Raw genomic sequence first — 25,112 nt, forward strand, 5'->3', positions numbered from 1 at the left:
TCTCAATCTTTTGCCTTTTCTCCCTGTCTTCTTCCCCCCCTTTGGCATCTTTCCGCTTCCATTCTCGGCCTCCAATTCTCCTCCAGCCTGTCTGATGTGACTCCGATTCCAGGCCGGACGATGACTACAAACCATGGTCTCCTGTATTTGTAACATATAATTTGGCTTTTTACAGCTTGGTCGTCTCAGCGTCCTCTTCTTCTTCTTATAATAATTAGTCATATTGATGGCATCTGCAGGCCTAAATTTGCACAAATATGCCTGTAGTTTGTATTGAGATCCATTCTCCTGAAGAAAGCTGCTGCAAGACATCAATTGCAGGAGAATCTCTTTCAGTGGCTTGTCATTCTCCATGTGGTGGCTCATTTTTGTTTCCAAAATCTCTCTTATCAGAACCTGTTTTGCAATAAACCCCGTCTATTCTATTTGCAGTTCAACTCTGGTCATTGACTATTGAATCTTATCTAACAAACTCTTTAATTTGTCTGAAAACTGGAGCTTGATATTTTAAACCCTTATGGGGAAAACTTCCACTACTGCATTCACTAACTCCTGTTGCATATCTCATCCACAAAGTTTAACTGCATGGCAAATTCGCATTTATCCCTAAATGAAGGATTATGACAATGGAATGTGACACCAAATAAAAGTCGCATACTACAGTCTACAGCAGCTTTAGCAAGCAGAGATCAAACCAATTGTAGCGTCTGTTTTTCTAGATCCACTTGTTAAACACAAGAACAGTCAAATTACCAAAATGTTACTATTAGTTTCAGATGGATATGGTACAGCCTAATTCTTTGGCAGCAGTACTAAGAAACTGAGTAGGCATTCCAGTTGCAAGTAAGCTATGAGCTTCCCATGTTAAACACTTCTCAATATCAGTTTGCCAGTTGATATTGCCTACACTTAAATACTGATAAGCAGGGCCATGAATGCCATTTTTGTCCACTTTTTTCCCACTAGCTTTTAGTGAACCAGCATACAGAATTGCACGAAGAACTGATGTGCTAAGAGCCCGAACATGAGCGCTTGGATGAGAGAGACAGCGCACTGTTGCTGGTAATCGGCACTGCAAATTAGCAATCAAACAATTGTACTAGATGTGTCACTTTGCAATCAACCCATCAAATTGTTTGATGAACAAAATGTAATCTCTGAAGCCTAATGATGCTCACTTCTCCTTGCAAAAATGAGACTTAATTTATGGAAAAATTTCTAAAATTATTATGATTTTTAAAAAAATTCTACAAAGGGGGTATTTTGTGTACTAGTTTCTGTTTTTAGGGTGTTCGCATTTATCAAATGCGAGCTCAAGGAGCTCGCATTTGATAAATGCGAACTGCCTTAAATTGTGTAAGAGCGAAAGTAAAAAAAAAAAAAAAAAAAAATAGGTAACCTCGCATTTCAGAAATGCGAGGTACATGACCTCGCATTTCACAAGTGCGAGGTATATCATGATTTCGAGGATCCGAGCACGGATCCGTGTTGATCATCCCTCGGATCCGAAATGGCTCGGATCACCCCTCCCGGTAGTTCAGACGAGCCCTCGTATCCATCACAGTTTTTTGGATCCGAGGGCGGATTCACAATTTTCGGATTTTGAGTTCGAAGATCCGAGGTCGGATGTGTTTTATCACCCCTCGGATCCGAAAGGGCTCGGATCATCGCTCACGATAGTTCAGACGAGCCCTCGGATCTATCACAGTTTTTTAGATCCGAGGGCGGATTCACAATGCAAGGATTTTTTGTTCGACGATCCGAGGTCGGATGTGTTTTATCACCCCTCGGATCCTAAAGGGCTCGGATCATCGCTCACGGTAGTTCAGACGAGCCCTCGGATCTATCTGAGTTTTGTTGGATCCGAGGTCGGATTTGTAAAGTGAAAGCCATGGGTTCGAATGATCCGAGCGCGGATCCTTTCTGGGTTTTTTGGATCCGAGCTCAGATCGTTTCGACCCTGCATCATTTACAGAAACTACAATTTCCACCAAACTTTTTCTCCAATTTTCACCAAATTCGGAAATACATATTTGACAACCTGTTCATCAAATCTAACCCCCCACGCAAGTGTAATATACCAAAAACACAATATCCAACCAATCAAAACACATCAAACATGTCCACATTTCAAATCAAGGGGTGAGGTTCTTTGATCTTTTTTACACATTTACACCAAAATGACACCTTTAGGTCTCGTATGCACATTGAATGAGTCCATGTGCAATTATAAACATGTTTTCACCGAAACTCACTGGAACATTCATGTGGTTGCCATTTTATATGCTCCATGAATATATATATATATATATATATATATGTTTATATATATACATCTACTATCTTTTGAAAAAAATTGGACAGAATCTCCCCTTAAAAGTGGACTAAACTCCCTGCCAGCAAATCCAAAGTCATGAACATTTAATCTAAGCAATATTTCCGACAACTTGTCCAAATACAAAACATAAAACTACTTCAAGTCCCACACATTTTTCTCCCCTACACTTAGAATAATATTCATAACAGGAGCAACCAATTACAGTTTTGAACATCAATGATGTCCAAGTTTTCCATGCGTGCCACATCCTCTGGGTTTGTGTGCTCTTTGTGTGCGACGTGGCTGGGCTGGCATCACTATATCGATTTGCGTAATTTGTGACTCAAGTCTTTGATCAAGTGCTTGGGTACTTTGGCCTGCATCTGTACCTCCCACATGTTGTTCACCACTGCCATGAAACTCGTCTGTATTGGGCGTAAACGCCTCCATAAGTACTGGGGACCTAGAATGACCAAAAGGTACGGTAGAGGTGCCCTGTTGCTCAGTAGCCTGTGACCTTCCATCAAGTCCGGTTTGGACGGTGGGTTCTGGTGATCGAAATCTACGACGGCGTCCACCGCCATGCTGACCTCCGTGAACATTCCTAGGAGCTCTTTCAACGCGATTGGGGTCGGCTGGCTGTGGAATTTGCTGTGGCACTCGTGAAGGGCGAAATGCAAGTCGGGATGACTCCCCTACAGTTTCCAATGTCATGGATGCAAAGTCCTTCATTGCATTAAAATAATTCGCGTGCTGTTCGTCACTCTGCGTTAGAGAGGTCTCTGCCATGTAATACACCTGAGTCATAGCATCCATCTGGAGTGCAAATATGTGGATGAATAAGGAATAATAGAGTTAAATCTATATCGACAACTTGTCCGGGACTGTATTTAACTAGTTGTAAGGAAAACTGACCAGATATTGTGTTCTGGCGCTATCACCCTGAAAGCCCTCCGGTAAAATGAGCTGCCTAGTAGGATTTGAAACATATACCACTGTCCGCTCGCGATACCACTGACGATACTCATCGGATGGATATGTGGGATCTTCAGCTACAACACCATCTTCCACATGTGAATGACGATCAGTCCACACCTCAACATATGCTCGATGTGCAGTTAACCAGTCTTGGTTCCCCTTGCCACGACGATCAAGAGAATGCAGTTCCTGTTGATTTTCGGTCAATCTTAGATCAGGCACGGGCTGATGATATCCGAACTGTCTCATAACCCGATTGGAAAGATGTGGCTCGACAACTTCCCAACATATGAGATACGTGGCAGATATCCAAATGCGGCGTCCTGCAGTACAATAGGGAGGCAGAGAAGCGAGAATATCGTCCGAGTATGGCTGCCATATGAACTGCAAGACCAATAATTATTCAATGACATAACCTTCAACCAACATATGACCCTAATTTTAATGGAAAAAGTGTTGTGCCATATAACGGCAAAGGACCCAATCGTAAAAGCATCAAATGATGTTACTGTACCTCTCGGGCCCGTAAGCCCGTCAACTGATCTCGGAATATAGATACAACATGTCTTGCAACTCTATGCACATCAAATTGAACATTCCACCTGCAGGGAACGAATTAGAGCCGTTGTGTCTTAAAGATGAAAATTTTGATTTTTATTAGTATTATATACATATATTTGATATACATACCGAGCTCCATATGGACCAGGATAGTGCTCTAACGGATGCACTCGATCAGGGCGAACTGTTGGTATACGTTCCCACGCCCATAGCTGTATTTAAATTGTATTTGAATATATTAATTGACCATGTAAACTCCTCTATAGTTAAATCTAGACACTTTGAACGAGACAAATGTACCTGAAGCAACATCAATGGTCCCGCAATGGACGATCTATAGGGAGATGTGGCGCTACACAATGATCGATACAAAGTTGCTAATATCGCACTACCCCAGCTATATTGCCCAACAGTTTCCAAATCTCGTAGTAATGGCATATACAACAACGGGACTTTATTACCAGATTTATCTGATAATAAATGACCGCCTAATAGCAGAAGCAGGTATACGCGGGCCCGCTGTCTACAGTGGACATCCGAAGCATCGGGTGGCAACCCTGCATCTAATACTCTAGATAAACACCCCAATTTCAGCCGTCGCCCATCAAAATCTGACATCAAGGGAGAAAAACCAAGCAACTCCTCACATAAATTCATCCACTCCTGAACACTATGAGTTGTATCTATCCCTATAACTGGAGGACCATCTATGGGTAGACCCCACAGAACCTCAACATCCTGTAAGGTAACTGTAGTCTCTCCAACGGGGAGATGAAATGTATGAGTCTCGGGCCGCCATCGCTCCACTAAACTAGTGATCAAAGCATGATCGAGCATCATATATCCACAGTCAAGCACCCCTTCAAAGCCAGCCAATCGAATATAATGCCGAACAGTCTCTGGGATAGGTGTATGATCCCAAAAATGCCTATCACATCGTCTGACATCAAGCTGATCACCTAGAATGTGCCCGTCAAATATAGAACGTGCCCGGTGTGCAGTGCCAGCTGAGATAATATCATACACAAATGGGCCCGGATGCAGGACTGCCCCCGTAGAAATGTCGGCCATACCTCTGACAACAATAGCTGCAAATACATTATGTAACATATAAGCCTACACACATTTGAATAGAAGAATAGGAGTTTCTTCAACTAATGCAACACTTTAAATACAGAGCTGCTAAAAATAAGGTCAAAATTATGACCCGATTGAAACATTGATCAACAACATGTATCTCATAAATCATATTAATTTCATAATCCCAAAAATTACAGATATCATAGTACACTGGTTCATATCCCTAAAACGGATGACATCAAGCTCTAAAATTTGGACAATTTCTTCTATTATGGCCCGATTGATGACAATTTGTACATCTTCTTGGCTCCTCTGGGTCTCTCTTATCCATCTCATTCCGAATTCTTCTAGCTCGTACCCTTCCAGCCCGACGTGCAACATATTTACTACTATCTGCCCGCAGCTCCCAATCTAGTTGGAACCAAGTATCCGGATGTGGCAAAGGGCTAAACTTTCCTGAATACTGCACCGCCCACCGCCTATTTGTAAATTGGGGATCTACAAGTGCACCAGGATTATCACCTCGGTGCCTGCACACGGCCATCACGTGCGAACAGGGAAGTCTGTAGCACTGCCACTTACCACAAGAGCATGTTTTATCAAAATACTTTACCGTTTGTGTATTACCCCCTTTACCATCCACACGTCTACCAGTCACAATTTTGTACACCCCCGATGAGCCATCGAACTCAACAACCCTGTGGGTTCCCGCTTTCAGGTCCGAATTCTTAAACCGCCGCCATATCTTTGGAGGAAATGGATAACGGCAATGTCTAGCATCCTCTCTTCTTGTTTTAAACAACTCAACAGTCCGATGAAATGTCATATCAATACAAGCCCGGATAGGCAAATGACGAGCTCCTCTAAGTACATTATTATAACTTTCGGAAATGTTGGTTGTAAGAATACCCCAACGGTTCTCACCGTCATGTGTTAGACACCACTTCTCAGCTCCAATGTTAGACAGATAACTCCATGCATCTGGAAACATGTTCCTCAATTCTCGTTTGAATGCCCGCCACTTGCGCAATTGTCTGGCTTTTCCCATTGCCCAACATAACCTTCTAAGGTGCAAGCCTTTGAAGTGACTCATTAGGTTACTCCTAACGTGTCGTAGACAAAATCTATGAAAGGCCAAAGGTTCTTGCCAATAGTCATAATGTGTCATGGCATGGATGATACCATTATGCCGATCCGAAATGACACAAATAGGATACCGATCACGGGCCACATTGTATCTTAGTTGTTCCATGAACCAAGACCAACTACAAATAGTTTCTTCGTCGACAATGGCATAGGCTAGCGGAATAATGTGGTTGTTGGCATCTTGCGTAACTGCAACAAGTAGTTTGCCTTTATATTCGCCCCGCAGATGAGTGCCATCAACACATATAACCGGTCGACACATGTGAAATGCATCAATAGCCGGTCCAAAAGCCCAGAAGACATACTTAAATGTCTTCAGACGATCCGTACTATCAGAATAGTGCAACCACCTGATCACAGATCCCTGATTTGACTGCATAAGTGCATCAACATATTTCGGCAGTTCAGCAAAATTGGCATCCCAAGAACCAAATATAAGTTCAATAGCTTTGCGTCTGCCGTACCAAGCCTTTTTATAGGACACATCCACCTTCAAAACTTTCTTAACATGGCTTACTATATTCTTTACTTTAAACCCACGATCATCTTCAATGCTACGAACTATGTGTCTAGCAATAACCGAAGATGTAAGACTAGCATTGCTATTACTCATCAAATCACCAACACAATTATGGTCGTTGACCCATTTGGTTATTTGCCACAGTCCATGAGTCTTTTTTTTCACTGCTCGGACACACCAGTCGCATGGAGGATACGATACGTTGGCCACAGTGGTGGTGCTCCTTTCAAATGCAGATTTACATTTGGCAACCCAAGTATTACTCTTGCTCTCAACAACCCTAAACTCCCTATTATGATTGATAGACCACATTCTAATAGCCCTGCTCAGCTGTTGTTTGCTCTCAAATCTCATATGTAGACATATGTGATTATTATCCTCACTAAATGTCACAATACGTTCCAACCCACTTTCATCAGTGAATTGGTCGTCATCATTTATATTTTCAAGGTTAGAGAAGAATTCGAATCCTCGTGGAACATACGAAAGGTTGGCAAATGCAGCAAAGGGCTGTTGGTTCCCAAGATCCTGGTGGACTACATGTCTTTCGTTTTCGCCATCTGAGTCACTGTCTGACACATCTACCGACTCAGATTCTTCCACATCTTCTACATCATTTTCCAAATCATCATCTATCAATGTGTTACAATGACTTGGACCAGCAGTCGAATCGAAGCCATAAGAAGGCACATGATTCGGCGATACGTGGTCTCTAAAACTTTGAATCGAGTCAAGGCCTTGAACATATTCAACATCCGTCCTTAAGCCTGACGTGAACCGTGGCTCTACCACGTCCCTAACACAATCCCCATGTGGTCGTTGTGATACCGATGCTGTCTCTGGTACCACTGTACTAGAGTAGGATCGATACCTAGTTGGATCCATGCATGCATGGACAAGCGACATCATCGGCCCAATATTGGTAGTTGGTGGAATGAATGTGCTACTGACGAGAGGATTTTGGACTATTTCCTCCTTCTCGATATAAAGTTCAGCGATGTATGGGACAAGTTCGTTCCAGACATCATACATTATCTCCAGAGTTTCATCATCCACCACTGGAGAGACATTATAAGAAGTACGGCCACAAGGTTGGCGGAGAAATAAATTCAACTTGAACAGCCCCCTATCGACCCCCATGTATTCATAAATTCTATCCACCAGTTCATCATATCCAATTCTATGCCGTAATGAGAATGTACGGTTGGAAGTACGAGGCAAATAACAAATTGACCCATTTTCATAGTGTATTTTACCTCCCCAATAAAGAGATACTCGCAGAGGTCTTTCTATAGACATATCAAAGAAAACAATCCCTATGTTGGAAAAAATAAATTAGAATTAGTAGTACAAAACTATGTAAAGTGTATTAATGTAGAAGGTCACCAATTTTTGTAAAGTTTATTAATCTAGTAATTCAATCATTTAAGTACCTATAAACTAATTAAGAATTCGTAGTTACTCAACTACTTATAATAAAAGCAACATATTATATACCACATAAGAAAGAAAGGTTAACAATTATTATTTGTAGTGAAATACAAAATAAGAATGAACAACAATAGTAGTTTATTTTTTTTTCCTATTGATACTACTAATAATTGATTAATCAATTTCTCTATTTTGTTATTATATATTTGAAAAGTTAAATTTCTTAAATGACATTGAATTCAACATTTGGGAAAAAATCTTTTACTCACATACATTTTTTTGTATAAAATAAAGCAATACGAAATTAAGAAATAAACAAATTTTGACTAATCTAGTCTACTTATTTAAACAATTGTTTAAAGAAAAAAAGGAAGAATTTAAAAAGAAAATTAACAAATATGATACATTAAAAGGGGTATATTTTTCCAAACATATCATTCAAGAGGGCAAAATGCCTATTATTATAGTTTAGGGGATAAATTGTAACTGGGTAAATAGTTTATAGGGATTTTTTGCATTTAACCCTTTATCAAACGATTATTACGTGATTATTTTTCTTATACAGTACAAGATATAATTTGCTATAAATGCAAAAATAAAGAGCGAGCATAATAATCATTTCCAAATTGTATTTGTTTATTGTAATTTATTATTCCTAATAGATATATATATTTTGAAAAAATTACTTTTTATTATATATATTTTGCAATATATATATATTACACATTGTCATTACTTTTTTTAAAACAAAAATTTGATAGAATCTCCCCTTAAAAGTCTAATTACTTTATTTAATGCTCACAAGAGCTTAGCGAAGGTTTTTATTGTGAAAAATTGAAAGTTTTATGGATGAAATGGAAAATTAAGGTTTCGGTGAGAAGGGGGAAGAGTAAATCTGAAAACGGAGGAACCGAGCCCTCGGTTTCAGACATATTGCCAAAGGATCCGAGCACGGATCGGTTCTTGAAGCTCTCGGATCCCACAAGCCTCGGATCCGTCTCACCAGGAACACAGACGATCCCTCGGATCCGGCCGGGTTTACTTGGATCCGAGCTCGTATCTTATGGATCCGGGGTCGGATTTGTCTGGATTGACTTCGTTCCGACCTCGGATCTTACTTCCTCTGCACTAACTGCAGAAAGTGCCATTTGCCAAACTTTTTCTCCCTTTTCCAAACTAATTGTCAGACTAACCATGGCAAGCTAATGCGACTCAAGCCGAAAGAACAACAACGATTTATAAATTGCCAAAACATAACAGCCAGCTCAATTCAGCAAAACAAAAATCATGTTGTAACAACAAACAAACTGACAAACAAAAAAAAGAGATAAATTCATACCTCTTATGGCAAATTGGGAGGGAGGGGGGAGATGCACGGATTCCAGACAGCTTGGCAGGAATGGGACAGGTTGGTTTCAGCGGTTTTTTGAATTGGGTTTCAGACTGAGCTTTGTTGCCTTTTTTCTTTGTTGGTTTTTTTCTTTTCCGCAGAACAATAATGCGAGGTACATGACCTCGCATTTCAGAAATGCGAGGTACATACAACTCGCATTTGTGAAATGCGAGGTTACCTATTTTTTTTTTATTTTTTATTTTTACTTTCGCTGTTACAAAATTTAAGGACAGTTCGCATTTATCAAATGCGAGCTCCTTGAGCTCGCATTTGATAAATGCGAACACCCCAAAAACAGAAACCAGTACACAAAATACCCCCTTTGTAGAATTTTTTTAAAAATCATAATAATTTTAGAAATTTCTCTTAATTTATGTCACATGGCATACAGAAATCGAGAAAATTCTTAAATTGTGATGAAAAAAAAAAGTTATTCTACAAAAGGGGGTAATTTTTTAAGTTGATTCTAGACTTGTGACCTTCGCATTTGTGAAATGCGAGTTCAGATACCTCGCATTTCACCTCGGCCTTCTCCTCGGAAGCTCTTCAAATTTGTAGAGCCGCAGCATTTCTCCTCAGGCGAAATCAGAAAGGCGGCACTTTCTCGTCCGAAGCTCTCATCGGAAGCAGTGGAAGCTCTCGGCCATTGCAGAGCTTCCCCTTTGGGAACCCATCTCTGCTAGCTAGCTGCCCCTCTCTCCCTCCTCCTAATTTGCCATTTTTACAACCCCAACAGGATACCCCCTCACTTTTGAGTCCCATTTGCACTGCACATTTTATTTTCTCTTGGCATCCGGCTTTCTCCATTTGAGTCCTTTCACCAGAAACAGCATAAGGGGTAAGAATTAAATTTTTTCTGGGATTTTTTGTTTTTCGAATTGAAGTGACCTTTCTAATATGGCAATTTATTGGACATTGTTGTTTCGGTTGGTCTCTTATTTGGTAGTATAACAGCATCAGAAAAATTAGATATGCTAGATGTTTTGTTAATTTCTTGAAATTTCTGTTTGGCATACACAGTCACATCCAAGCTGCCTTATTGACTTACGAAACAAAGTTTAATAATTCCAAGTTTCCATACTTTATTGACTTACTGAAAAAAAACTGGTGCAAAGTCTCTGTCATAATTAGAGATAATGATGAAGTACACATGGGATGGGTTACATCTATACCCCTATAACATAAATCCAGCCCTCTAATGCATTAATAACTTGTACTAAGAGCATGATAATTTGTAATAGGAGCATTAAAAGTTATATCAGATTTGAATTTAGACCGCAGTGGTGAACCAACATAATAATACCCAAAAGGCCTTTGTTTGGAAAGCCGTTTTCCTAGAAACTACCAAGTTTTAACCCATGCACAGCACCGGGGAGTATAGTCAGTACATTTCATTTGAGGAGAGAAAATGTAATTAGTCCAGTTAAGATTTGATTGGTTAATTAAGAGAGAGAATTCCTGAGGTGATTTTTTATTTACCACGATGCATTAGTATCTTTGATTGCGTAAAAGGTATCCCGCTTTCATTTGAATATAGCTTTAGTGGTGGTCACATTTTCTTATCTTTATGTCAGAGGGCCAAATTGGTAGTGCAAGGGAGAAACCGAATGCAATAAACTCAACATTCTTTAAAATCAGCAAGTATAACAGGAACTGCAACCTCACAAAAACTCTGCAGAGAATTCCAATAATAACGAAGCAGCCCTTACTTCTTCTATTGATTTATCGATGATACCCCAAGAACACGCCTAATTTTGAGTAATAGAGTGTGATCACAGACCTTATCTCAGGGAAGTAAAAATGTTATTAACTCTTAAATATACTAAGGTAATTTGGTTTTCACTTTTTCTTTTAGTGAGTTGACAGGTATGACAGAAATTAAAAAAATGTCATATCTGTATGTACTTCAGTCACATAATCGTGGTTGACTTGTTAATTGTTATTTTGTGTGAAATTGGCTATATTATTTCTATTATCAAGTTGTGTTGAAGAGTCTACTGGACCAAAGCCAGCTAATTAAAGCAAATTTGAAGATATATAAAAATGTGACATAAGTAGCTTGCTTTTCTAAGGCTTCCTGCTTTTTCTATCCTTTTCCTATAAGCTAAAACCTAGGATACTTTTCAACATTCAACAGTATTTTTCTATCCTTTTCATTTTTTCCCTTGTTGCTGTCTTTACTTTGGAAAATAAATGGAGTAAGAATTTGTTTACGCACTTACAAAAAAATAAAATAAAAACAATTTGTTTACACACTTTCGAATTTATCCATTAATTCTTTGTCAATCCTTTTCATTTTTCATTTTTGCATTTCATGCCAACTTGTTATTAAGTTATCCTTAATGGTGTAACAATGTTTTGGGCAAATAACATGTTGGAAAAAAAAATCTAAGTCCATAATGACAACAACTACTCAAACAATTATACTTGAATTTAAACATCCTTATCCTTCCAAATTTTTAAACCCTGTATACGAACTTTATATTAAACACCCCTTACTAAAACTAACATTTATGGAGGTAAAGGCAAGGTTTGAAGTGAAAATGCTTAATATTCCCACTCCACTACTTTTGTCTTTTATACCAATTCTATATTTACTATCGCTATTTGGAAAAAAAAAAAAAACTTGTTGCTAAAAACATTGGGGAAAAATAAACTATATAAGATTTGACAATTCTAGTTATTATTAATTCCCTAAACACCCCTTTCCTCGATTTTTAGTCTTCCTACGTTAACCTCTGATTAAATTATCCTCATCATTCTAACCATTATATATGCAAAAAATAAGAAGATAATAAAACTAAACCTACAAAAAATGGTTAATCTAATAGTTGTTGAATGTTAACATCTCTCTTGGAGCAAATACATCTCTCTCTTTAAATGATTATTTTAAGAATGTTTTTATAATTTAGGGGTGAGTTTGTTACAAAATATATAATTGTAGGGGAAGTTAGTGATATTTTTAACATTTCAAGAATGTTAAGTGATATTAGACAAACCTTCAAGGGAGGTTTCCAAGACAAACCCTCGGATAACTTGAATTTTTTCTTTTTTTTTTATGAGTTGATTCAGTGGGAAAAAATGTTGTGTTTGGCAGGGAGTTTTCGTCCAATTATAGGGGAAATGCTGTCGAAATTTTCTAAAAAATAATGTGTGTCTGAATAATTATTGCCTTGCAGTTCATATGGCAACCATATTCGGAGGATGTTCTCGTTTCTCTGCCTGCATATTATACAGCAGGACGCGACATTTGGAGATCTGTCACGTATCTCATATGTTGGGAAGTTGTCGAGCCACATCTTCCGTATCGCGTTATGAGACAGTTTGAATATCATCAGCCCGTGCTTGATCTAAGATTGACCGAAAATCAAGCAGCACTACATTCTCTAGATCATCGTGACAAGGGGAATCAAGATTGGATAACTACACATGGAGCATATATTGATGTGTGGACTGATCGTCATTCACATGTGGAAGATGATGTTGTAGCTGAAGATCCTACATATCCATCCGATGAGTATCGTCAGTGGTATCGCGAGCAGACAGTGCTATATATTTCAAATCCTACTAAGCAGCTTTTTTTCCAGAGGGCTTTCAGGGTGATAGCGCCAGAGCACAATATCTGGTAAGTTTTCCTTACAATTAATGAAATAGATTCCCATCCAAGTCGATAACGATTTAACTCTTTTAATCCTTATTCATCCCAATATTTGCATTCCAACTGGATGTTATGACTCAGATGTATTACATGGCAGAGACCTCTCTAGCACAGAGTAACGAACAGCATGTGAATTATTTTAATGCAATGAAGGACTTTGCATCCATGACATTGGAAACTGTAGGAGAGTTATCCCGACTTGCATTTCACCCTCCACGAGTGCCACAGCAAATTCCACAGCCAGCAGACCCGCGTTGCGTTGAAAGAGCTCCTAGGAATGTTCACGGATGTCAGCATGGCGGTGGACAGCGTCGTAGATTCTGATCACCAGAACCCACCGTCCAAACTGGATTTGATGGCAGGTCACAGGCTACTGAGTATCAGGGCACCTCTACGTCTATTGGTCATTCTAGGTTCCCAGTGCCTATGGCGAAGTTTACGCCCAATACAGACTTACATCATAGCAGTGGTGAACAACATGTAGCAGGTACAGATGCAGGCCAAAGTACCCAAGCACTTGATGCTAGACTTGAGTCACAGATTACTCAAGTCGATATAGTGATGCCAGCCCAGCCACGTCGAACACAAAGAGTACACAAACCCAGAGGATGTGGCACTCATAGAAAACTTGGACATCATTGATATTCAAAACTCTAATTGTGTACTCGTGTTATGAATATTATTCTAAGTGTAGGGGAGGAAATGTGTGGGACTTTTAGTAGTTTTATGTTTAATATTTGGACAAGTTGTTGGAAATATTGTTTAGGTTAAATGTTGTCTATTTTGGATTTGCTGGCAGGGAGTTTAGTCCACTTTTAAGGGGAGATTCTGTCAAAATTTTTTCAAAAAAAAAGTAAGTGTATATATATAAATTTATTTATTAATCATAATAAATTACAATAAACAAATAAAATTTGGAAATGATTATTATGTTGGATCTTTATTTTTGCATTTACAACAAAGTATATCTTGTACTCTATAAGATAAATAATCACGTAATAATCATTTGATAAAGGGTTAATGTAAAAAACCCCTATAAACTATATACCCAATTGCAGTTTATCCCCTAAATTATAATAATAGGCATTTTGCTTTCTTGAATGATATGTTTAGACAATTTTATCCCTTTTAATTTATCCTATTTGTTAATTTTCTTTTTAAATTCTTCTTTTTTTTCTTTAAACATTGTTTAAATAAGTAGACTAGATTAGTCAAAATTTGTTTATTTCTTAATTTCGTAGGTCAATATTTTATGCAAAAAATCTATGTGAGTACAAGATTTTTTCCCAAATGTTGAATTCAATGTCATTTAAGAAATTAACTTTTCCAATATATAATAGCAAATTAGAGAAATTGATTAATCAATTATTAGTAGTATCAATAACAAAAAATAAACTACTATTCTTGTTCATTCTTATTTTTTATTTCACTACAAATAATAATTGCTAACTTTTCTTTTTTATGTGGTATATAATATGTTGCTTTTATTATAAGTAGTTGAGTAACTACGAATTCTCAATTAGTGTATAGGTACTTAAATTATTGAATTACTAGATTAAAACACTTTACAAAAATTATTGACTTACTAGATTAATACACTTTACAACATCAGCTACATATATTTTTTAATAACAAAGAGTTTATGACAAATTATTAAGAATGAATTTAACAAATAAACAAATTAAAAAAGTAATTTAAAAAATATTAAAATTTTTTGATGCAATTTTCTAGGAATTCGTATTTATCGGATGCAAGATACAGTCCAACCAAAAAGCTTACTAGTTTGGTTAAAATTTATTGCCCCAAATTATTATCAACTATTGATGGCAATATTATGGGATTTTTTTCCAGTTCTAATGAATTTAGAGCCTTAACTGCTAAAATTTGTAGACGCTTTCGTTACAAATTGTAAATCATTTTATAATTTGCAGTTAAATCATTTATATTGAGTACATGGCATTACAGCTAAAGCAAAAAGAAAAATCATGCCAAAATATGGAAGCATCATACGAAACAATGGTGGGAAACAATAGGTATATACCTCGCATTTCTTAAATTTGAGGTCATGTATCTTGCATTTCCTTAAATGCGAGATACATATGTTTTCTTTTTCTTTTTCTTTTTTTTTTTGGATCTCAATGGCTGGAAAATGGGGGACAAGTTGCATTTAGCAAATGCGATCTCAATAAACTCGCATTTGACAAATGTGAACATCCCTTTTACAGAACATGACACCCTAAACGCCCTCTTTGTAAAATTTTTTTAAAAACCATCACCACATTAGAAATTTCTCTACAGAAATCCTCATTAAATTTCAATGTAAATCACACTACGTTTCTAGTAGCAGCACTAGGGAATGTTATTTACATGGGTGTATTACCTTCAATAGGTTCAAAAGGCCATCGGCCATAGCCAATCCGGATTCTCCCCACTCGCGTACAGGTTGGACCGCTCTAGCAGTTGCTTTGAGGAGCTTTTTCATTGTTAGAGACTTAGAGGATGCAAATACAGGAAATTAGTCAGTAAACAGTGTGTGTATAAGAATTAATCTTTCCTACATTAATAGTGTATACACAACCAGACCTGCATATATGCCACATGATTTCAATTTGGATTTGATCTCTACATTTTAGATGTAGGATGTATTTAGATCCGTTAGCGTATACAATGTCAATGTATGATAGATTTACCCATAAAAAACATTTTTTTTTTTAGGAAAAAGATCAATACTTTCATTCATAATTTCGAACAAGCATATATGGAAAAGATTAGGAAAGGGCAAAATTGAACATTTAAATTTAGCAATTCAAAAGTCTTTACAATTTTAAAGAAAAAAAAAAAAGGACAGCTGCTCATTCAAATAATTAGAATCAGCTACCTCCAGTTGCGGCAAAGTGCATGCTTCTCCATCAACGAGCATCCCATCTGTGGCGCGTAACAGGAGGTCTGAAGCACTAGATAGAATTACCAATGATTCAGGTGTATCATGATTTCTCATTAGCTCCACAATCACTTTTACAATGCGTTGATTGATCCTCCACATCTTCTGACCAAGATCATCATCTTTGGCAATCCATGGTTGCAGTTCCCTCTCCGCCTGACAAGCCAACAAAGCAAAGAAAGTGACTAAACATTTGAAGCAATCTAATTAGATAAACACTGAGGTTTGCTTCAATGAGTGTTAGGGTGGTTATCTAAATCTAACCACTGGTGAAAACCATCACCTTTAAATCCAAGATCTGGCGATTATTAAGAAACAAATTAACTGTAAAATAGCGGAAGCGTACCTGAATCCATATTGATAAACTTGATGCTTTAATCCCTTGAGATTTGGGGTGGCCTTCCAGGTCAACAGGTATTCACCAATCCTTTGAGAGAGGCCTTTAGTTTCTCTCTGGTATCTTTCCTGACGATGGGATATCAGGGAAGGGGTATTTTGTGGTATTAGGAAATATGACAACTAAAACGATACCTGTGATCTGGGGACCATAACCCTATTTATAGGTAACATTCCTGTTACCTTTTGGAGCCCTATTTCAGCCCATCATTGAAATAGAAGTTCATAAGTTTCTACACATTAAAGGGCCCACATCCTATTAGATACATTAAACCCAAACTATATTTGATCACTTTAATTGGGTTAAACCTTAATTGACAGTTTGCAATACATAAGTATTCACATATAAGTCCAATGTTGGATTAAGAATCCAACAATCTCCCACTTGGACTATATGTGTAACCTTATAATTATGTTTTGCAATTAACCGTATGAGATCAACTTTACTGTCATTATCACAATGTATCTGTAACCAATTCGGTCCATCAATTACACCAATATAGGATCAAAGCGGCCTTTGTTACAGTTTCGTAACTCGACTCATCAATGGTCACATATATCAATACAATTGAATGACATGAATTATGATGTGGATGTGTAGCATGGAAATTTCATGTAATGTGATCAAAACATGCCTATTTCCAACTGGTCTACCTTAAATTTTATGATATCAAATCATACCAAAATTAGAATACAAATAAATCCAAACTTTATTTATGCATAAAATATCCTTAAATCCTTAATAACTGAAAAATATCATAAGAGCATTTAAAATAATAAACTCCCACTAAAACTATACATCATTTAATACGACACCCATATGAGCAGTATGCTCATAAAATATTTTGGGTGGCAATCCCTTAGTAACCGGATCCGCAACCATGAAATTTGTCCCGATATGCTCTATTGATAACTGTCCATTCTGCACTCTTTCTTTAACAGTCAAGAACTTGATATCTATATGTTTAGATTTGGTCGAGCTCATATTGTTATTGGAATATAAGACTGCTGACTTATTGTCACAGAATAATTTGAGTGGTCTTTCAATACCATCCACTACACGTAATCCTGTGACGAAATTTCGCAGCCAAATTCCCTGGTTGGATGCCTCATAACAAGCTATAAACTTTGCAGCCATGGTGGAAGATGCTATGAGGGACTGTTTAGCACTCTTCCAGGATATGGCACCTCCAGCCAACAAGTACACATAGCCTGACGTTGACTTCATAGAATCTTGGCATCCAGCATAATCGGAATCAGTATACCCAATGATCTCTAACTCATCTAACTTCCGATACGTGAGCATGTAGTCTTTTGTTTTCTGTAGATACGTAAAACCCGTTTGGTTGCTTTCCAATGATCTAATCCAGGATTACTCAAATATCTACCCAACATCCCAGTAATGTACGTAATATCCGGACGCGTACATACTTGAGCATACATTAGACTCCCTACTGCTGAGGCATAAGGAATTTTTTGCATCTCTCTTTCCTCAAAAGCATTCTTAGGACACTGTTCGAGACTAAATTTGTCTCCTTTAACCACAGGAGTGTCACCTGATTTACAATTTTGCATGCCATATCTTTTGAGAACCTTTTCGATATAGCCCTTTTGTGATAGTCCTAAAATACCCCGAGATCGATCCCGGTGTATTTGTATACCTAACACAAAAGATGCATCACCAAGATCTTTCATCTCAAAATTCTTAGTTAGAAATTTCTTGGTTTCATGCAATAGACCAATATCGTTGCTGGCAAGCAAAATATCATCAACATACAATACCAGAAAAATATATTTGCTCCCACAGAACTTATGGTATATACAATCATCTACTAAATTCATTTCGAAACCAAATGAGATGATCACCTGATGAAATTTGAAATACCATTGTCGAGACGCTTGTTTGAGCCCATAGATGGATTTTTTAAGTTTGCAAACCATATTCTTTGAATCTCCTGATACAAAGTTTTCTGGTTGCACCATATAAATTGTCTCATCAATGTTACCATTGAGAAACGCTGTCTTTACATCCATCTGATGTAACTCAAGATCGAAATGTGCCACTAATGCCATGATAATTCTAAAAGAGTCCTTTGAAGAGACTGGAGAGAAGGTTTCTTTATAATCGATACCTTCCTTTTGTGTAAATCCCTTAGCGACAAGACGAGTTTTGTATCTTTCCACATTGCCTTTCGAATCTCTCTTGATTTTAAATATCCATTTACAACCAATGAGTTTCGCTCCTTCTGGCAATGGGACATGATCCCAAACGTCATTGTCTTTCATGGATTTAATCTCCTCATTCATGGCATCGACCCACTTGTGAGAATTTGAACTTTCCATGGCTTGATGGAAGTTGATTGGATCATCTTCCATCAACCCAGAGTCATCCTCATGTTCTTGGAGAAAAACAATGTAATCATCTGGCACTGCACTTCTCCTTTCTCTAGTGGATCTTCTTAATGGCACTAGTTCTTGAAGAGGAAGAGTTTGTGGTTCTATAACAGTTTGCTCTTCGACATTGTCTTGATTTGTTATGCCATGATCAAGTTCAGGAATAGGGTCCTGAGCAAGAGCAATGACACCTGTGGGAATATTAATATATTCCTCTTTAAAGACAATGTCCCTTACTGTATTTTCTCCCCCAAACTCGACATCCTCAAAGAACCGAGCATTTCCTGTCTCAAAAATTGATTTGGCTGTGGGATCATAAAACTTGTAACTCCTGGATCTTTCAGAATATCCAATAAAATAACAACTAATCGTTCTTGAGTCCAGTTTCTTTTCATTTTCATTGGGCCTATAAGGCCTTGCCTCAGTTGGGCATCCCTAAATGTGTAGATGCTTTAAACTGGGCTTTTTCCCTGTCCAAAACTCATAAGGGGTTTTGATAGTTGCTTTAGTTGGAACCCTATTAAGGATATATGCTGTAGTCTTAAGTGCTTCACCCCAGAGTGACTCTGGTAAAATAGAATGACATATCATACTCCTTACCATGTCTTTAAGCGTTCTATTTCGTCTTTCAGCTACACCATTCATAGTGGGTGAACCCGATATAGTGTACTGTGGGACGATACCGCATTCCTCTAGGTATTTAGCAAATGGTCCTGGACGTTGTTCACCTGAACCGTGATATCTGCCATAGTACTCACCACCACGGTCAGATCTGACGCTTTTAATTCTTTTGTTGAGTTGATTCTCAACTTCAGCCTTAAAATTTTTGAACAAGTCCAGTGACTGTGATTTTTCAGAAATAAGATATATGTAGCCATATCTTGAAAAATCGTCTATGAACGTTATAAAATATTGTTGACCATTCCAGGCAGATGTAGGAAATGGTCCACAAATATCTGTATGTATAAGTTCTAAGACGTCTGAGGATCTATTGGATTCAAATCTCCTTTTATTGGTTTGTTTCCCCTTTATACAGTTAATGCAATCATGAAAATCTGTAAAATTTAAAGGGTCGAGAATTTCATTTGACACAAGCCTTTCCATTCTCCGTTTGGAGATATGTCCCAATCTCTTGTGCCACAATGCAGCTGAATTCTCATTGGTTAATTTTTTTTTAACTCCTCTACTACTCAAATGCAGAGATTCATTAAATGTGGCAATCGTATCAATTAAATATAGATTATCGTAATGCATTAAAGAACCAGAACCAACCAATTTTGAATCATGAAACAATTCAAATTTTTCATTTCCAAATGAACAAAAATAACCAAACTTGTCCAAAGCAAAAATAGAAATTAAATTCCGTCTAAAAGACGGTACAACAAATGTCTCATAGAGATCCAAATAAAATTCGATTTTTAACAATAATCTAAAAACTCCAATTGCCTCAACTTGAACTGTTTTGCCATCGCCCACGTAGATATATCTTTCATTATCATTAGGCTTTCGGCAATTCAGGCAACCCTGCATAGACACACTGATGTGAGTTGTTGCACCAGAATCCAGCCACCATGTGTGTCTAGGTACCGAAGTTAAATTAACCTCAGAACAAACCAAATTAAGAAGCATACCTTTCTTAGCACGCCAAGCGTGATAGTTGGTGCAATGCTTCTTTTGATGCCCTTCAGCCCCACAGAAGAAACAACTATTCTTTCCCTGATCATTTAATTTCTTTTGTTGTTTCTTTTGTGGCGCTGTACCTGTAGCTCCTTTTTCCTTCTTTCTTTTAAGTCCCTTACTTTTATTATTAGTGGTTGATACCAGATGGGCACTTTTTGCCTGCTCTTGCTTCAACCTTTCCTCTTCCTCTACACAGTGTGAGATGAGTTCATTTAGAAACCAAGTCTCCTTTTGACAGTTGTAACTCACCTTAAACTGGCTAAACTGTGTAGGAAGAGATATTAAAATTAAATGCACTAATAACTCTTCAAAGAGTTTCAACTTAAGTGCATTTAATTTCGAAACAAGATGAGACATCTCCATGACATACTCTCTGATGTTGCCTTTACCACTATATTTCATTGAAACTAGGTGTGTCAAGAGCGTACTAACTTCAGCCTTTTCGTTCTTGACAAACCTTTTTTCAATGTCCTGAAGGAACTCTTTAGCGGTTACAGTCGTTTCTGACATTGTTCCCCTGAATGCTTCTGGAACGGCCTTTTTAATGATCATCAGACACAAGCGATTTGATCTCTCCCACCTCTCATTATTTTTTTTTCATCAGAGATACTCTGGTCTGTAAGAGGTGGGGGAGAATCAATCCTTAACGCAAGGTCGAGATCCATTACTCCAAGTACTATCAAGAGATTTTCTTTCCAGGACTTGAAGTTTGTGCCATTCAGCATAGGAATATTATTGATGTTGGAAGTAATATTTGTAAGATCATTTGCAATTGAACAGAAAACATAACATAATTAAAACAAGCTCACATAAACCAAAACAATAATAAATTCAAATAATGGTAGTCCCATCTCAAGATATCGATATTCCATTAATATTTCGTCTTTGGACAAAAATATTAACTTCTAAGTGATATCTTGGTGTAGTAATAAACACTGATAATAATAACATGTCAAAAAATAAATTTTCCTTTGGGCCAATTTATAAATCACATGTAAAAACCAAATAATTATCAACGTATTTATTACCACAAATGCACATGTAATTTCATTAAATATTGACCTTCCTTTGGGCCGATCAATATTCATAAAATTACTAGTACCCAACTATTTATATTTTAAAATAAATTAATTTCCATAATAGAGGTCACTTTGGTGGCATATTATTTCAATTAATTTATTCCAATATATATATATATAATCATACCAATATTCAAATTTAAAATTATCCAAAATAACTAAAGTTTTAATCAAAGTTAACTTTGGTCAACTCTGATCAAAACGTGGTCAAACAAATTAAATTGGATCAATCCTTATTGGACCAAAGGTCCATATTCATAATTTGACCCAAAGATATCATGCAAGCCCAAAAATTTTCTAAAATCCATAAGTACTTTATAAAAAAAAAACTATATATTTAATAGGCCACACATATGGATTTTATAGGGCTTAAATATCTTATTTAACTTTATTAGGGCTCACTAAATTAAAGAAACCCTAATATCCTTAACATAAATATAGGCATATTTATCGTTAAACAAAGAAACATGTAAAAGAGTTCAAGTATTAACCAAATTAATACTATGTACCAAAAATTGAAACTCAGGATATTTCTTGTCAATTTTAATTCTTAAAATCGGGGATAAGGACGAAAAATGTCCCGAAGCCAGAAACCAAATTGGTTTACAAAGAAAGTTGGCAAACTAAAAATATCAATGAACGTGGCTAAAGTTTGATTACCATGGAGCCCACTTGAATATCATATCAAAGTGTTGACCGAAAGCATAATGAAAAGTCACAGCACAAGCCATTTTTGGCTTTCGGCTTTTAGCACAGTAATCATAGCAAAGCAATTGATTGGTGTCTAACAATCCGTGAAGCTACTGAATGTAATATAACAACATGAATTTCATTAAAATCTTTATTCATGCAAGCTGACTTTCCACGACACGAAGGCTGAACATGAACGGCTACGGAACATGACTAAATCATGAAAACAACGACTCATAAAAAGCCAAAACACAAAGCCGAATCATGTGCACAACTTTAACCACAGGACAAAATCTTTCAGCCATGCCAATGGGAAAATTAAATCAATCATAGTAAACTATGAATTACTAAATCCAAATTATTTCCTAATAATCAACCATATGGGCTCTGATACCACTTGTTAGGGTGGTTATCTAAATCTAACCACTGGTGAAAACCATCACCTTTAAACTCAAGATCTGTATGGCGATTATTAAGAAACAAATTAACTGTAAAATAGCGGAAGCGTACCTGAATCCATATTGATAAACTTGATGCTTTAATCCCTTGAGATTTGGGGCGGCCTTCCAGGTCAACAGGTATTCACCAATCCTTTGAGAGAGGCCTTTAGTTTCTCTCTGGTATCTTTCCTGACGATGGGATATCAGGGAAGGGGTATTTTGTGGTATTAGAAAATACGACAACTAAAACGATACCTGTGATCTGGGGACCATAACCCTATTTATAGGTAACATTCCTGTTACCTTTTGGAGCCCTATTTCAGCCCATCATTGAAATAGGAGCCCATAAGTTTCTACACATTAAAGGGCCCACATCCTATTAGATACATTAAACCCAAACTATATTTGATCACTTTAATTGGGTTAAACCTTAATTGACAGTTTGCAATACATAATTATTCACATATAAGTCCAATGTTGGATTAAGGATCCAACAATGAGAACTGCAACTTGACCACGTATTTGTGATTAGCTCCATTTTGGAGACTGTTCACTGATAACTTTACTGTATGTTGAAGATGACCTCTGATAATTGAGTGAATGACATAAATTTTGTTCTTGTCAGATAGCAAAGCTGAGTATGATCCCTGTTTCCTGCTTATTGGAAGTTGTGTTTGACAAAATTAGATATTCAAGAGATACAAAGCTCAGCATTGCTCTTGTCCTCCTGGGTGTTGACGTCTGCACAGTCACTAATGTTAGTGTCAACACTAAAGGATTTGTTGCTGCCTTTATTGCAGTTTGGAGTACTTCTCTCCAACAGTATGTAAGTTGTTTATTCCTCTGCTCAATTCTGTATGTAAGGTTGTATGATGTCTTGATCGTTCATCTAGTTAATGCAATATTAGATCATGCAGACCCCACGATTACCAGTCCTGGTGATATGATGAAAGGTTTATTAAAGAGAAAAAAAAATATTTTGATGCAATTTGTCTATTGTAGTTAGTAGATGCCCTACTAATATCCTACACCAGATGCATAAAGCATGTGACATCTTTTTGCTCCCCTGTCCATCTGAAAATTTTTCTGAAGAAATGCAGAATACGAATCCTGTAATTTTATGTAATTAAACCCCACAATTACGTATTTTTAAAGTTGTTTTTGGTGCTTATAGATATATTATTTATATTTAAAAGAAAAAAAATATTGTTTGGTGCTTAATCTTTTATTTGTGCATCTGAAATGCTTGGAACCTCAGGTTAATCTAAGAACTTGACTTTCTTATGCAGTATGTTCATTTCCTTCAACGAAAATACTCTCTTGGCTCATTCAATCTTCTAGGACATACAGCACCAGCCCAGGCTGCATCTTTGCTGCTAGTAGGCCCATTTCTAGATTATTGGCTGACGAACAAGAGGATTGATGCCTTTAACTTCAACGTACCATCTTTGGTAAGTCTTTGTGCCCGATGCTCATGTTAACTGTGATCATCCCAGTTTCTCCTATGGTTATACTTATCTTACATTTTCATTCTTAATTAGATGATAATCATGTGCTTTTTAATCTTCGGAACCTTGGAAGTGGCATTGCTGCTGATGCATCAAATTTTGCTTATTGTACTCAACTTTTGGCATGCTTACTAGCATGCAACCTATACAAATGGTAATTTCATGCTAGGACAGGTTTTATTCCACTGAAAGTATGATATGCAAATGGTAATAGTTCACTGTTTGCAAAATAGTGCATCATGCCCTGCCAAAAAAACCTTTTGTATATCTTGCCCGATGTCTGTTTAATATTTTCCACATGTTGAACCCCTTTTTTGTTTCACAGACCTGTATTTCACCGCATGTCATGCTTAGAAGGGAAAAGAATTCTGCCATATATAATAAACTTTTATTTGTTTGAGTTTGTAATACGTTTCTAAATTATCATACGACATAGGATAGTGGATTCACAGCCTTACCGGAGTGACAGATCTAGCATAAGATGTTAACTTGATGAGCTGTCCCAATTAAATTTTGCCAACTGTGGGAAAGATACACAATTTATTTGTTTATTTTTTAATTTTCAAACTTCTTTCTTTTTCCCTTCATATTTTTTTAATATAATAGCATGGTTTGTGGATAGCCACGCACACTTTGCTTTCATGCTGAAAGATAGTTGATATTGTAAAGTGCACAATACACATATGAAGCGCTGTTACATCAAGCAAGCCTACCCTCTCCAGCATACCATTATTTTCCAGGTTTTATGCCCTTCAAGCATCATAAAGTGGAAGTGTTAGTTCTGGCTCCAGAAAATTGACAAAAGGATTTGTAGCAACCCCCAAAAACAAATAACAAAGCAGAAATAAGTAAAAGAAAAACATAAAAATTTACGTGAGTCGGTCAAATTGACCTACGTCC

The 25,112-nt window shown here is 37.0% G+C and overlaps 2 protein-coding genes and 1 long non-coding RNA gene across 3 annotated transcripts; 1 reads left to right on the top strand and 2 right to left on the bottom strand.

Annotated features, from left to right (window-relative positions):
• Positions 1-770: 770 nt before the first annotated feature.
• On the bottom strand, positions 771-16,381 carry LOC113715086 (protein GIGANTEA-like). The gene is made up of 4 exons (XM_027239252.2): positions 16,372-16,381; positions 15,963-16,210; positions 15,465-15,557; positions 771-1,072 (listed from the first exon to the last, which is right to left on the bottom strand). Exons 1-4 carry the CDS (start codon positions 16,379-16,381, stop codon positions 773-775), a joined length of 651 nt encoding a protein of 216 aa, XP_027095053.2. The 3' UTR covers positions 771-772.
• On the bottom strand, positions 2,369-9,551 carry LOC140016204 (serine/threonine-protein phosphatase 7 long form homolog). The gene is made up of 6 exons (XM_072069665.1): positions 9,373-9,551; positions 4,157-4,944; positions 3,986-4,068; positions 3,810-3,897; positions 3,233-3,679; positions 2,369-3,133 (listed from the first exon to the last, which is right to left on the bottom strand). Exons 2-6 carry the CDS (start codon positions 4,925-4,927, stop codon positions 2,552-2,554), a joined length of 1,971 nt encoding a protein of 656 aa, XP_071925766.1. The 5' UTR covers positions 4,928-4,944; positions 9,373-9,551; the 3' UTR covers positions 2,369-2,551.
• A 6,924-nt stretch (positions 16,382-23,305) lies between the features above and the next one.
• Positions 23,306-24,118, top strand: LOC140016280 (uncharacterized). Its single transcript, XR_011822657.1, has 2 exons — positions 23,306-23,530; positions 23,994-24,118. It is a non-coding gene; the product is annotated as an uncharacterized lncRNA (long non-coding RNA).
• The last annotated feature ends 994 nt before the right edge of the window (positions 24,119-25,112 follow it).

Source organism: Coffea arabica, chromosome 10c (assembly GCF_036785885.1).
Source record: "Coffea arabica cultivar ET-39 chromosome 10c, Coffea Arabica ET-39 HiFi, whole genome shotgun sequence".
Classification (NCBI taxonomy): Eukaryota; Viridiplantae; Streptophyta; class Magnoliopsida; order Gentianales; family Rubiaceae; genus Coffea; species Coffea arabica.